Source organism: Balaenoptera musculus, chromosome 20 (assembly GCF_009873245.2).
Source record: "Balaenoptera musculus isolate JJ_BM4_2016_0621 chromosome 20, mBalMus1.pri.v3, whole genome shotgun sequence".
NCBI classification, from domain to species: Eukaryota; Metazoa; Chordata; class Mammalia; order Artiodactyla; family Balaenopteridae; genus Balaenoptera; species Balaenoptera musculus.
Genome location: NC_045804.1, coordinates 12,338,802 through 12,353,550, shown reverse-complemented (window position 1 = coordinate 12,353,550; position 14,749 = coordinate 12,338,802). Strand labels below are relative to the sequence as shown.

Genomic DNA, 14,749 nt, shown 5'->3' with positions numbered 1-14,749 from the left:
GGCCATGGGCCGAGGGGTGCGCGTGCTGCTGCTGCTGGGCCTGCTGCACTGGGCCGGGGGCGGCGAGGGCAGGAAGACCTGGCGGCGCCGCGGCCAGCAGCCAGCCCCGCCGCCGCCCCCGCCGCGGGCCGAGGCGGCGACGGCGGCCGGGCAGCCGGTGGAGAGCTTCCCGCTGGACTTCACGGCCGTGGAAGGCAACATGGACAGCTTCATGGCGCAGGTCAAGAGCCTGGCACAGTCCCTGTACCCCTGCTCGGCGCAGCAGCTCAACGAGGACCTGCGCCTGCACCTCCTGCTCAACACGTCGGTGACTTGCAACGACGGCAGCTCGGCCGGGTAAGGCCCGCACCCGCCCGCCGCGACCGACGCGCCCCCGCCGCTGGCCTCGGGGCCGCGGGCCGCCTCGTCGCCGGCGGGTTCGCACCACCCGCCTCCCTGTCCCCGCTCAGACGCACGGAGTCTCTGCACTGGACCCTCCCTGCTGGCCGCAGCGGTGCTCGCCCACAGGGGAAAGGGCTCCCGTCGGGTCTCGGAGGCGCTGGTCCCGGGGAGGGCCCTGCTCGGAGGCTCGCCGCGAGGGGGGTGGGGCAGCGCTGGCAGCGCTGGCAGCGCTGGTCGCGGGCCAGCCCGGGCACTGACCCCTCGGCCACCGTGCCCAGCCCCTGTGCTCGCGTCCTTCGTTCCCTGGGCGGGGAGATGGCAGTCCGCGAGTGGCCCTGGCTCCAGCAGGAGGAGGCGACACAGGGGGGCGGGGAGAGTCCTGCCGTACCCCCACCCCCACCCCAGCTCGACTCGCCCCGTCTGCTCCTTGCTGCTGCCGGGACTGCCAGGGAGCCCAGCCAGCCAGAGGGACAGGCAGGGGGCGCAGGTGGGACAGAAGGACCTGGGGTGCAGCATTCACCCCTCTCCAGACGGAAGCAGATAAAAAAGGATGCGAGACTGAGGGTTGGGGAGGAGTTGGGGGCGCCCATGCCCTCAGCGACTCCACAGCCCGAGGAACTGGACATTAGGTCGGGCCTCGGAAGGGAGGCTGCGACCCTGCCTCGGTGACGCCCTCGCCCCTCCACGCGCGCCTGTCCTACCCCAGTGCCGCTGCCCCACGCACACTCCTCCAGCGAGAGCGCTTTTCACTTTCCAAGCGCCACTGCGCGTCCCAGGAGGATCCCGAGCCCCAGCGAAGACCCCCCCACCCCCGCCCGGCCGCCGGCGCCGAGGTTACAGCGGGTCCCTCGCGGGGCGGGCCGTGGGGATTTTCCACGGACCACACAACCCCTCGCCGCCCTTCCCCGCCCCGCGAGCGCCACCTCCCGGGACTGGCTGGCCGGGCCGGGCGCGCTCTGCGGGGGCCTGGCCGCTGGCGCCCCCGTGCGGTCCGCGCGCGCCCGGCGACAGGTGGAATGACCCCTTCCTCCCTGGAGCTGGGCCCTGCAGCCCCAGCTGACCGCCCTCTCCGCCCACTTCCCTTGCAGCTACTACCTGAAGGAATCCAAGGGCAGCCGGCGATGGCTACTGTTTCTGGAAGGTGCGTCCTAGGTGCGGAGGTGGCGGGGTGGGCGGGGGTCCACTCGGCACTGGACCCTGAGGTGGTGGCTGTGCCCGCAGGAGGCTGGTACTGCTTCAACCGGGAGAACTGCGACTCCCGATATGACACCATGCGGCGCCTCATGAGCTCCAAGGACTGGCCGCTCACTCGAACAGGTCAGCGTGCCAGGGACTGACCAGGAGCCCCCACGGGGCAGGGGGTGGGGGGGGTGGCGCGGGAAGGGGCTCACAATTGGAAGTCCTGGAAGAAGCTCCTCCTCCTTCACTCCTTAGAGGCCCAGAGAGGCCCCACCCCATCCATTCCCCCCCCCCCCAAAGTTAGGAATCATTCATTCTCAGCTTTCGTTCTTCTTCCACAGGTTAACTTCCCAGGGCTCACCCTGGCTGTGCAGTACACAGCTGGTCCCTAGATCAAAGTATCTGGTGGAAGGGGGGAGGTTGAGAGCCATGTCCAGATGTCACAGCCTGGCTGGTCATCCTGGCCATGGGGACTCCGTGGAGTAACTAAACCCATCCATTCATTCCCCACTTCCCCAGCCACCTTGGTTCAGGTGGGTGTCACCACCCACCTCCTTGCTGTGGCCGAGTAGGATGCCCCCACAGCCCCACACCTTCCTGTAGTCCTCACCCCTGCATGCTCCCCTCCCACCAGAAAGACCCACTGCTTCTGTCCTCCCCTGCCACAGGCACGGGGATCCTGTCCTCCCAGCCAGAGGAGAACCCCCACTGGTGGAACGCCAACATGGTGTAAGAGGGAGCCGGAAGGTCTTTCCTTGGGGGTCCTGTCCTTGGGGGTCCTTCCTGGAGGATCCTTCCTAAGAGGTTCTTAGGGGGGAGTCCATCCTTGGGGATCCCATCCTTGAGGGGGTCTGGTCCTGGGAGAGGTCTTCCTAGGGGGTTCCTGTCCTCAGGAGTCCTTCCTGAGGAGGGTGGTCCTTCCTGGGGTCCTCGGGCAACAGAGAAGCATGGCGGGCTCACACCATCCCTGTGTCACAGCTTCATCCCCTACTGCTCCAGCGATGTCTGGAGTGGGGCTTCATCCAAGTCCGAGAAGAGTGAGTCCCCTGCCTTCCCCCAACTCCCCCCCACCCCCGACAGAGGCAGGGCAGGGAGGACGGAGCTTCTGGAGAAATACAGACTTCCAGCCTTGTAACTCTCTCTAACCCTTTGATAGTGTGTCCCAGGGTGCCTGCCCCCAGCACCCATTGCCTGGCTTGTCCATGGCTGGCCTGGCCCCGGGGGGTCCTCACTCCTGGGTGTTCCCTGCGGGAGGGCCCCCAGCACAGCCTTGTGCACCTAACCCACCTCCCTCTAGTCTACCCAGCCCCTGTTCCCATCCCTTCTAAGACCCTCCAGACCCCCAGCTATACCCCTCCTTCTGCCAACCTGGGGGTGGGAGGCCTTGCTCTGTGTCCAGGCCCCCACTTGAAGCCACCCTCCTTCTCTGTGCAGACGAGTACGCCTTCATGGGCGCCCTCATCATCCAGGAGGTTGTGCGAGAGCTCCTGGGCAAAGGGTTGAGCGGGGCCAAGGTGCTGCTGCTGGCAGGGAGCAGGTGGGCTGGGCAGGGGCTGGGGTGGGAGTGTGGATGGAAGGGAGAAGATGGGGCTGAGCCAGGGCAGGTGCGTGACCGGGAAGCTCAGCATCACGGGGCATCTCAGAGGTTCGGCTCCCAGGTGCCATGTAGCTGGAAGCTGTCCAGAGGATGCTTCTGGGTCCATGGTTGTTGGGTGTGAGGGAAGCCTTGGACTGCAGTGACCTAGGCAGTTGGTTAGGGGTTAGCTGTGAACCTATGTACCACCAGGGCTGGGGTCCCTGTAGGCAGGATCACACCTGCTGGTCACTGTATCCCAGCAGGCATGTAGGGGACCCAGGGGACATCCAGGGAATGGACGGAGGGGCCTGGGCCACCTAGTTCATCTTAATTTTCAGATAAGGAAACTGAGTCAGAGAGTGAGAGAGAGGAAGGGAAGGAGGGGTGGGAGGAAGTGGGATGACCTGACACTTAGCGCTGGGTCAGTGCCGGGAGCTCTGCCAGCCCTTCTCTGCCTCCAAGACCTCGAAGGGCCCAGGGGACTTACACATGAACACAGAACGTGTTGGCAGCCCAGAATGCTCTCAGATCCCTGCCTGCTCGGGGATGGGCTTGGGGATGGGCCTGGGGCTGGGCGGGCCCTGGTGGGTGAGCGTCCTCCTCATCTGCCTGGCCTGACATCCCGCCTTCCCTGCAGCGCGGGGGGCACAGGAGTGCTGCTGAACGTGGACCGCGTGGCCGAGCAGCTGGAGGAGCTGGGCTATCCAGCCATCCAGGTGCGGGGCCTGGCTGACTCTGGCTGGTTCCTGGACAACAAGCAGTACCGCCGCACAGACTGCATTGACACCATCACCTGCGCGCCCACGGAGGCCATCCGCCGGGGCATCAGGTGCCCTGGGAGGGAGGGCCCATCCTGTGCAGAGGGCCTGGGGTGTGGTGGCATCTGTGGGTGGAGAAGCTCATGGGGGGCCAGGGGCAGCCTAACCTGCAGCATGTGGCCTAGGTACTGGAATGGGGTGGTCCCGGAGCGCTGTAGGCGCCAGTTCAAGGAGGGCGAGGAGTGGAACTGCTTCTTTGGCTACAAAGTCTACCCAACCCTGCGCTGTGAGTGGGCATATGGGGCGGCGGGGGGTGTTTAGACTATCTGCGCCTACTGGAAACCCAGCCTGGAGTCCAGCCCTCAGAGGCTAGGCCCAGAGACCACTGTCCCACCTAGGATGGGTGACAAAGTCATCTGGGCTTGGCTGGGACTTTCCTGGTCTTAGCACTAGAAGTCCACTTGGTTCGAGGCAAACCAGGATGGTTAGTCATGCTTTCCACATCCACGATGAGGAACGTGCTTTGGAGCTGGATCCCAGTGCTGCCCCTGTGTGGGGCCTTGGCTGTCTCCCCCAGCCCCACACTTGAAGGGACATCATCACCATGTTTTGGTCAAAGTGGAGTCCCTGGGAGCCAGGCCAAGGTGCGGGGAGGGAACAAGGCATCTCTTCAAGGAAGGGTGCTGGGGATGCTGGCGGCCGGCACCCTGCACAGAGAGCCCGGTTGGCCTGTGAGCTTGCTATGGAGCTGACTGCGGCCTCGGGCCCCCGAGCCTGGGGTGGGGGGCAGAGCACTGAGGCGAGGCCCATCTGAGCCGTCCCCCCAGGCCCGGTGTTCGTGGTACAGTGGCTGTTTGACGAGGCCCAGCTGACTGTGGACAATGTGCACCTCACGGGGCAGCCGGTGCAGGAGGGCCAGTGGCTGTACATCCAAAACCTGGGCCGTGAGCTGCGGAACACACTCAAGGACGTGCCGTGAGTGTGTTGGGGACCCCACTCAGCCCCCACCCCAAATATACAGTAAACCACTTGACTTAAAAAGAGAGGCCTCAAAGATGGAAAACAGGAAGCAGCCAAGGGGTCCTTGAGTACATGATAAACTGTGGTCCATGTAAACAAGGGGATTTTACCCAGCGCTAGAAAGAAGTGAGCGATCAAGCTGCAAAAAGACAGGAGGAACCTTAAAGGCGTGTTACCAAGTGAAAGAAGCCAATCTAAAAAGGCTACATGCTGTGTGATTCCAACTCTATGTCATCCTGGAAAAGGCAAAACTACGGACACAGTAAAAAGATCAGTGGTTGCCAGGGGTTGGGGGAGAGAGGTATGAATAGGTGGGGAACAGGATTTTTAGGTCTGAGGAACTACTCTGTATGGTACCACAATGGTGGATACATGGCATTATACATTTGTCCAAACTCATAGAACGTACAACACCAAGAGTGAACCCTGATGTAAGAGTGAACCCTGATGTGAACCCTGATGTACAGACTCTGGGTGGTAATGATGTGTCAGTGTAGGTTCATTGATTGTAACAAATGTACCAACTGGTGGGGGTTGTTGATGATGGGGGAGGCTGTGCGTGTATAAGAGCAGGGGATAAATGGGAGCTCTCTATGCCTTCCATTCAATTTTGATGTGAACCTAAAACTTCGATTAAAAGCTAAAGTATATTAAGAAAAAAAAGAAAGAAAAACAAAATATTCACCTGTCCAGGAGAGCCCCCACTCCGAGCAGGATTTGGAGGCTGAAAGGGACCGGGGTTAGTAGGCAGCATGTGTGCTGGGGGGGACAAGGCCTGGGGGAGCTGCTGGCTGGCACAGCGGCAGGAGGGAAGTAGGAGCCAGGCAGGGGACAGCCTCCCAGGAGAGGGGGCTGAAGCTGCTGTGACCTGTGGGCTTTGGGGCTGGGGAAGGGCTGAGGTGGGACATGGGTGCTCACAGGTTGTCTTCTCCCCAACAGGGCCAGCTTTGCCCCTGCCTGCCTCTCCCATGAGATCATCATCCGAAGGTCAGTGTCGCCAAGCCCCAGGACAGCTCGTATCCATGGCTCTCACTCCAAGCATCTGCAGTGCCCCCATCCCCAGCAGGCCTGCCCACCGGCCTCCCCGGCTCTGGCTTCTTTTGGGGGCTTTCAAAATCACTTAGACAACCCACTGTGTGGCAAGAATTCAGTGGGAGCAATGCCGTCCTCTGCTTTGGCCACACCTGAGTGACCCCCACCTGGGTTTCTGTCTGCAGCCACTGGACAGACGTCCAGGTAAAGGGGACCTCACTGCCCCGGGCACTGCACTGCTGGGACAGAAGCCTCCACGACAGCCACAAGGCCAGCAAAGCGCCCCTGAAGGGCTGCCCCATCCACCTGGTGGACAGCTGCCCCTGGCCCCACTGCAACCCCTCTTGCCCCACCATCCGGGACCAGTTCACGGGGCAGGAGATGAACGTGGCCCAGTTCCTGATGCACATGGGCTTCGACGTGCAGACAGTGGCACAGCAGCAGGGCCTGGAGCCCAGTAAACTGCTGGGGATGCTGAGCAGCGGGAGCTAGGGCCCTGCCCAGGCCACCTCCCCTCCAGGCCCTCCTGCCCTCCTAGGGCAGCAGGGCCCCGGCCATCCCCATCCTGGGTCTGGATGCCCTCCCCTGGCAGCCTTCACTGCCTCTTTCCCACTGCCTCTGGGAGGCCCAGCCTGAGATGGACCCACCGTCAGCCCAGCTGTGGCCCTGGGTCCCCTCCCATCCCTCCCTCCTGACCCCCGCCTCCAGCCCACAGTGGGGAGTCAGAAGCACTGGATTCCTCAGCCCCCAGCCCAGAAAGGCCCCCCCCAGCCCAGCCCCCAGCCTCTCCTGCCCTTTTGTATTATTTTATAAAGTGACTTTTTTTATTACTTTAATTTTTTAAAAAAGAAAAATAAGCAAGAAATATATAGTGAATGATATTGTTTTGTAACATATTTTTTTTAAATAATGAAGAAAAAAGATAACAAAAGAGCCTCACCCTGTAGATGTGTTTATTTAAGGGAGCACTTTGCCCACTTCACACCCCTCCCCCAACCCCGACTCCCCCAAACCCAGGGCGGCAGGGAGACTGGGGGCGACCATGGGGCCTCTTGCCCTTCAACCCCTGCTCCTTCTGTTCATCATTTCAGCAAACAGCAGTAATGGGCTTGTTTCAGGCGAGCCCCCAGCAAGGTTTTAAGCTCCCTTTCCTCTTTATTTTGTTCTTGGGGTGACATTCACGCCGCAGCCCCGCCATTTCTAAGTGCATGATTCAGCATTTGTACATCCACAATGTTTGTCTCCACCAGCAACCTCCACTTTGAAAACTTTATCACAAAACACTCCCTACCCAGCTAACACTTTCTTAGAAGTTTGTATTGTATTTATTTTCACTACGTCACACATGCACATGGTCCAGAATTTGAAAGAAGCAAAGCTTTGGAGGGTGAAAATTCTCCCTCTGGCCAGCCCTTGGCTCTGCATCTGTGGCTAGTCCCAGAGGACCTGGCTTCCCATAAACACGTACACACACACACACACACACACTTTTCCTTCCACATGTGACTGCATGCCATACACTTGTCGCCTGGTTTCTACTTCCTGTTGCATCTTGGGGCCGCGGAGAGCTCCATGCTGGCGGGACATTCCCAGTGAGCAATGAGCTCTGTGCTTCACACCCTCTTCAGGTACGAAGGGTGCAGCGTGGCTAGCCTGTGTCAGCATCACTGCACGCGGCCGTCGCCTCTGGGGGATGCGCCCAGAAGTGGCATGTGGGTCAAAGACAGTAAGCAAGCACCTGTGGTTTCAGTGACACACTGATAAGCTCCCCCAACAGGTGGCCAGGTCATGACCCTCCAACAGACGTGGCTTCCTCAGCACTCCCTGCATTAAGTGCCCCACGCACATGGCACCCTGACTCCTCCAGGCGCCGGGCAAGTAGGTCTTATTATAAAACCCCAATTTACGGATAAAGAAACTGAGGCCCAAAGAGGCTATGTGAAGGGTTGAAGGGACAGAGGGAGGATTCATGCCTGGGCTCTGCTCCCAGCCTCTGACCACCCAGCCTCTCTCAGGGAGTCTGCAGCCCCAGTCCCAGAGTGGGGAGAATCACGGAGACCCCATCCTCTCACCCACGCCAAGACTGGGGGTATCCCCTGAGGTCTTATTAGCTCTGGGCCCACCTGCGGCCCACTCATCACCAATGTCAGCTTCCCCAGGGGGAGCTAAGTGGCCCAATCATGGTTTCCTCTGTGGACCACTCTTGTGGGAAGCCACGGAGTCCCAGTGGCCAAGGGAAACAGTGAGGTCAGGGAGGGGGGTGGCAAAAGGCTGGAGATGAAAGAAGGGGTACCCAGGGGCAACTGCTGGTTTGGGGGAGCAGCCCCATCCTTGGCCTCCCTGGAGGGCCATGGACAGGTCTCCCCATGCGACAGTGGGCTCCCAGTGGGAGAGGCGGCTGGGAGGACCTGAAAGGGACCTGGCCTTCACCTACCTGGGGAGACTTGTTTGGAGGGAGGGGCCCATGCTTCGGTCAGAGCTGGGTGGGGGGGACCCCGGAGGTGCTGGCGCAAGACCAGTTCCTTGTGTGGAGAAGGGCGGCAGGCAGTGACATCAGCACAGACAGATGTCTTGCTCTGTTTGAGGTGGGCTGAAAAGAGTCAGAGGGTAGCTTTGTGTGTCTCAGGCATGCCAGGCCCACTGAATGTTATACTTGTGGGTTAGGCCCAATGGGATTTCACCAAATGAATAAATCCCTTCTTCCCATGTTCCTGACAAAGAAGGAACATGGGGAGAAAGGCCTACCTCCGACCTCTGTGCTTTACCATGGGGACTAGTGGCAAAATGAGCCCAGGACCCGTAAGGACAGTGGGTGACGCCAAACCTGCAGTGCTTAGCGAGCCATCAATGTGACACACTGACTTCCCGACTTTTCTTTTTCTATTTTTTGTCTGTGCCACACGGCATGCGGGATCTAAGTTCCCTGACCAGGGATCGAACTTGTGCCCCCTGCAGTGGAAGCTCGAATTCTTAACCACTGGACCACCAGGGAAGTCCCCAACTTTTCTAGAAATGTTGCTGCTTTACATTTTCCACATCACAGGCTTCCCGTAGCAGCAAAAATGCTCAGGACAGAAGCAACCAAGATTTCTTTTCAGTAGATGATCGGGTAAATAAACTGCAGTCCATCCAGACAATGGACTGTTACTCAGCGCTAAGAAGAAATGAGCTATCAAGCCATGAAAAGACGGGAGGAACCTTAAATGCATATTATTAAGTGAAGGAAGCCATTCAGAAAAGGCTACATATGGTGTGATTCCAACTCTATGACATTCTAGAAAAGGCAAAACTATGGGGACAGTAAAAAGATCACTCGCTGCCAGGGGTGAGGATGGGGATGAATAGGTGGAGCACAGAGGATTCTTAGGGCAGAGAAACAACTCTGTATGGTCCCACAATATGGTAGGTACATGTCATTACACATTTGTCCAAACTCATAGAAGGTACAAAACCGGGAGTGAATCCTGATGTAAACTGTAGACTCTGGGTGATGATGACAGATCAGTGTAGGTTCATCGATGGTAAAAAATCAATGGTACATCACTCTGGTGCGGATGTAGATAATGAGGAGGCTGTGCCTGGTTAAGGGCAGGGAGTATATGGGACTCTCGGTGCTTTCTGCTCGGTTTTGATATGAGCCATGTTGAGAGCACGGACCCTTGACATGACGTGGTGAAAACAGCAGCTCCAAGAGGACAAAGACTCTGGTCTCCCTTGTTCGTTGCTGTTTCTCAGTGCCTAGAACGAGGCCTGGCACTCAGCAGCTACTGCAGAAGAACTTGTTTAGTGAATGAAAACATTAATCAGAAGGAATAGAAAAAAATAATAATAACACACTCCTGGAAATTTTAAAGCCACAGGGAGAGGTGAAGAGAAGAAACCCAGAGGTTTTGGTAAAACCTGATATATGTGTACTACCTAGTTTTAATGACCTTTGCAGGCCATTTTAGGAAAATTCTTTAAATATATTTTGAATAACATTGTTTTATTTGTACATACAAATACTTGTTACAATGTGTGAAAGTTCACTCCAGCAGCAATGAGCACACCTGGCACCCAGATCTTAGTCTCTTACACCATCTCCAATAACAGGAACCAGGGCTCCTTGGAAAACACCTAGCAGGAAACGTGCAGGATGAGCCCCGGGCATCTTGCAGTGCCTGCGGCGAGGAGGTGCCGAAAAACAAACCCCACCCCCGTTGATGGGGGTATGTAAGGGGACACATGGAAGGCTTTGAGCAACAGAATAAAAAAATTTAGTTTTGGACTATAACCCAAAGTATAAAATAAATGTCAGGCTTCCCTGGTGGCGCAGTGGTTAAGAATCCGCCTGCCAATGCAGGGGACACGGGTTCAAGCCCTGGTCTGGGAAGATCCCACATGCCACGGAGCAACTAAGCCTGTGCGCCACAACTACTGAGCCTGCGCTCTAGAGCCCGTGAGCCGCAACTACTGAGCCCGTGTGCTACAACTACTGAAGCCCGCGCGCCTAGAGCCCGTGTTCTGCAACAAGAGAAGCCACCGCAATGAGAAGCCCACGCACCGCAACAAAGAGTAGCCCCCGCTCGCCACAACTAGAGAAAGCCTGGGCGCAGCAACGAAGACCCAACACAGCCAAAAATAAATAAATTAATTAAAAAATAATAATAAAAATAAAATAAATATCCTCAAGTCCATACTGATATAACTAAATAATTGAAGAAATTAAGTGGGGGAGAAAAAAACAATCTCTTTGCAGATTTCCAAATAATTTATTTCGATACTGTCCCCTCAAGGAGGGGAAGCATACACCCCCCTTAAGTGTGGGCCACGCATGGTGACATCCCGCCCCCAGAGAGAACAGGATGGAAAGGGGGAGAAAGAAGAACTCCCCAGTGGAGACACCTGACAGACATACCTCAGCCAAGTGACCAAGGGCACAGCCACGGTGAGGAGTCATGTTGAGAGCACAGGCCCTGAAGGGATGTAATGAGAAGGGCACTTTTCCTCTGTGGTCTTCCTCCCCCAAACCCACAAGCCCAGATTAATAACGAGAAAGACATCAGACAAACTAGCAGAGGGACAGTCTGCACCTCCTTGCCCAGCCCTCCTTCAAACCGTCGGGGTCGTTCAAACCAGGAAAGTCTGAGAGACCGTCCCGGCCAAGAGCAGCCAGAGGAGAACGTGATGACTAAATGTCCCACGTGGGGTCCGAGACAGGTCCTGGAGCAGCAGGAGGGCATGACGTTAAAATTGAGAAAACCTGAATAAAGCATTCACTTTGCTTAATAATAGTGTATTAATAATGATTTATCAACATTGGCTCATTAATTGTAACAAATGTCCCATAAGATGTTCCCAATAGGGGAATTCCCTGGCGGTCCAGCAGTTAAGACTCCACGCTTCCACTGCAGGGGGCCCAGATTCAATCCCTGGTCGGGGAACTAAGATCCTGCAGTCTGCGTGGCGCAGCCAAATAAAATAATACAGAGAATTAAAAAAAAACAAAAAAAAAGGTGTTCCCAATAGAACACACTGGATATGAGGTATATGGGAGCTCTATCAGTGCAGTTTCTTTTTGCATCTACAGCTGTTCTAGAAAATAAAGTCTATTTAAAAATTTTGTAAAAGGAAAGTTTTTTTTTTTTAATCTTTTTTATTTTTTTGGCCGCACTGTGCAGCATGCGGGATTTTAGTTCCCCGACCAGGGACTGAACCCGTGTCCCCTGCAGCGGAAACTCAGAGTCTTAACCACTGGACCGCCAGAGAAGTCCTTTTTTCAATTTTTATTTTTATTATTTTTTTTATTTTTTAAAGCAAGTTTTTTATTCATACAAGAATATAAACCTATTTATACTTCATTTATTTTTAATTAATTAATTTATTTATTTAAAAATTATTTCTTTTATTTATTTATTTTTGGCTGGGTTGGGTCTTTGTTGCTGCGCGGGGGCGTTCTCTAGTTACCGCGAGCCAGGGCTACTCTTTGTTGTGGTGCATGGGCTTCTCACTACGGTGGCTTCTCTTGTTGTGGAGCAAGGGCTCTAGGCGCGCAGGCTTCAGTAGTTGTGCTCGCGGGCTCTAGAGCACAGGCTCAGTAGTTGTGGCGCACGGGCTTAGTTGCTCCACGGCATGCGGGATCTTCCTGGACCAGGGCTCGAACCCGTGTCCCCTGCATTGGCAGGCGGATTCTTAACCACTGAGCCACCAGGGAAGCCCTACTTCATTTATTTTTAAAATTATTCTTTTTTTCTGGTTTAGGAAGTAGTACATATTTATTTTAAAACTGGAAAACACTGAAAACCCAAAGGAGAGCCAAAGCACCTGCTGCCCCGCGCCTCGGACGTGACAGTGGGGCATCTCAGGCTTTTACTCGGCCTTTCTCTCTCTTCAGAGGCACATGTGCCCACAGGTCCTTTTGTCTTCACACAGATCGCTGCCCTTGTGATCTCCCACCACGTTACCTGCTCTTCTATGAGGCGACTTCAGGGCGTCCTAAGTGTCCCTCATGCGGATGTGCTCAAGTTTACTCACCAATCCCTACTGATGAGCTTTAAGTGATTTCCAGCGACATTTACTTTGTTGATATTTCCACACTGTGGGAAGCTGTCAATTTAGAATCACTCTGTTTCTGTAATTGTAACACGTTAGCAAAAGCTCACAAGCAGAAAACATTGTCACCAAGTAGCCCAGTGGCCAAGCAGCTGGGAGTTGGTGTCTAGAATTGGGAGCACGGCCTATGGCAGGGTCCAGGGAGCCTCGCCATGGTCCAGCCATGAAGCAGCCGCCCAGACCGTGGTGGGGACCCCGAGCTACCCCGGGCCCTGTGGGCGGGCAGAGCCAGAATGGCAAAGCAAGGAAAGATGATTTTGTTGTGATTTGTTCTCAGATTCTCAAGGCCTCTTTCAGAGAAGGAGCTGATAATTTTTAAATTATTTATTATTATTATTTTTTAAAGAATCAATTTTATTTAGTTATTTATTTTTGGTTGCGTTGGGTCTTTGTTGCTGTGCGTGGGCTTTCTCTAGCTGCGGAGAGCGGGGGCTCCTCTTCGTTGCGGTGCGCGGGCTTCTCATTGCAGTGGCTTCTCTTGTTGCATAGCACGGGCTCTAGGTGAGCGGGCTTCAGTAGCTGTGGCACACGGGCTCAGTAGTTGTGGCTCGCGGGCTCTAGAGGCCGCTGGCTGGGACACTTCAAAAAAATCAGTGTTATGAAATATTTAAAAAGCAGAGACTATTCCAGAAAAAAGGAAAATGAGACACATGACAGCCAAATGCAATGTATAATTCCAATCAGATCCTGGTGCAAAAATTAAAAATGCTATAAAGTGTAGTTTGGGGGCAGGTGGGGGAAACTGCAGGACTGTGTATTAGGTGATCATTCTTCAATTTCCCAAGTGTGGTCGCTGTGTTCAGGTTCTGTAGGAAAACGGCCTTGCTCTTAGGAGGTGTCCATGGAAGTATCTAGGGGAGAATTGTCATATCTCCAGAATTAATTAATGTTATTATTAATTATTAATGGGGGGGAGAGAGAGCACAAACAGGGCAAAGTATTAATAATTCTTTTTTTTTTGGCTGCAGCCCGCGGCATGTGGAACTCCCCTGACCAGGGATTGAACCCTGTGCCCCTGCAGTGGAAGCACGGAGTCTTAACCACTGGGCCACCAGGGAAGTCCCAAAATATTAATAATTCTTGAATCTGGGTGAAAGATATATGAGTGTTCATTGTGCTATTTTGCAACTCTTCTGTAAATTTGAAATTTTCCTAAATGAGAAGTTGGGGGAAATACACATAAGGCTGTATATATAGTGTCAGAGGGGATTGGTTCCAGGACCCCCCAGGATACCAAAATCCACTGATGCCCAAGTCCTTTGTATAAAATGGCATAGTATTTGTGTATAACTTACGCACATCCTCCTGTACACTTTATTTTATTTTTATTTATTTATTGGTCGAATTGCTCGGCTTGCGGGATCTTAGTCACCCAACCAGGGATTGAACCTAGGGACACGGCAGTGAAAGTCCCAAGGCCTAACCACTGGACTGCCAGGGAATTCCCCTCCCATATACTTTAACTTATCTCTAGATGACTTATAATACCTAATAGAAAGTCAATGCTATGTAAATAGTTGCTGGCTCATGCCAAATTCAAGTTTTGGTTTTTGGAAATTTCTGGAATTTTTTCCCCCAATATTTTCAATCTGCTGTTGGTTGAATCTGTGGATAGGGAACCTGTGGATACAGAGGGCCAACTGTATACACGGGATGTTCATAGGGGTTGAATCTAGGAGATAGAATTACAGGCAAATTAATTACAGGCAGATTAATTACTGGCAATCTTTCCTTCTCTTTTTCTGTGCTGATTGGGCCTGAGCATGTACTACTTTTACAGTCAGAAAATTTTCTTTTCCTTTTCAAAAACATTTCATATATTTTTAACATTTTAGACTAAAAATGGGAGAGTTGAGTTTTTCCTAGGTGTTTACATGTCTAGGAGGGACAAGTAAAGTGCTCCATTATGATCCCCCCAAATAATAACTAAAACTTAACTCCCCCAGGTCAGGCTGGGGGCTGTGAGAAGAATGAGGGTGGGCACCTTTGGGAGTGGGGCACAGGATCTCCACTTCCCTTTCCCACCACCTCCCAGGAATCAGAGCTGAGTGTGGGCCAAGGGAAAATGACAATGCGGTCCTGAAACCATCCCAGCTCTGAACCGAGCCCTGCAGGCCTCCCAGATCCCCCACTGCTGCCCTCTCCTCCCTGTGCCCCTCCCCCAGCAAGGCCAGCCTTGAAGCTGCTGGAGCTGGGGTGCCTGATCCTCTCT

The 14,749-nt window shown here is 54.6% G+C and overlaps 1 protein-coding gene across 1 annotated transcript; it reads left to right on the top strand.

Moving 5' to 3' along the window:
• NOTUM (notum, palmitoleoyl-protein carboxylesterase) lies at positions 1–6,848 on the top strand. Its single transcript, XM_036837130.1, has 11 exons — positions 1–336; positions 1,470–1,522; positions 1,603–1,698; positions 2,229–2,289; positions 2,539–2,597; positions 2,995–3,097; positions 3,774–3,965; positions 4,080–4,180; positions 4,722–4,869; positions 5,854–5,901; positions 6,132–6,848. The coding sequence occupies exons 1-11, from the start codon at positions 5–7 to the stop codon at positions 6,436–6,438; spliced, it is 1,500 nt and encodes a 499-aa protein (XP_036693025.1). The 5' UTR covers positions 1–4; the 3' UTR covers positions 6,439–6,848.
• Positions 6,849–14,749: the final 7,901 nt, after the last annotated feature.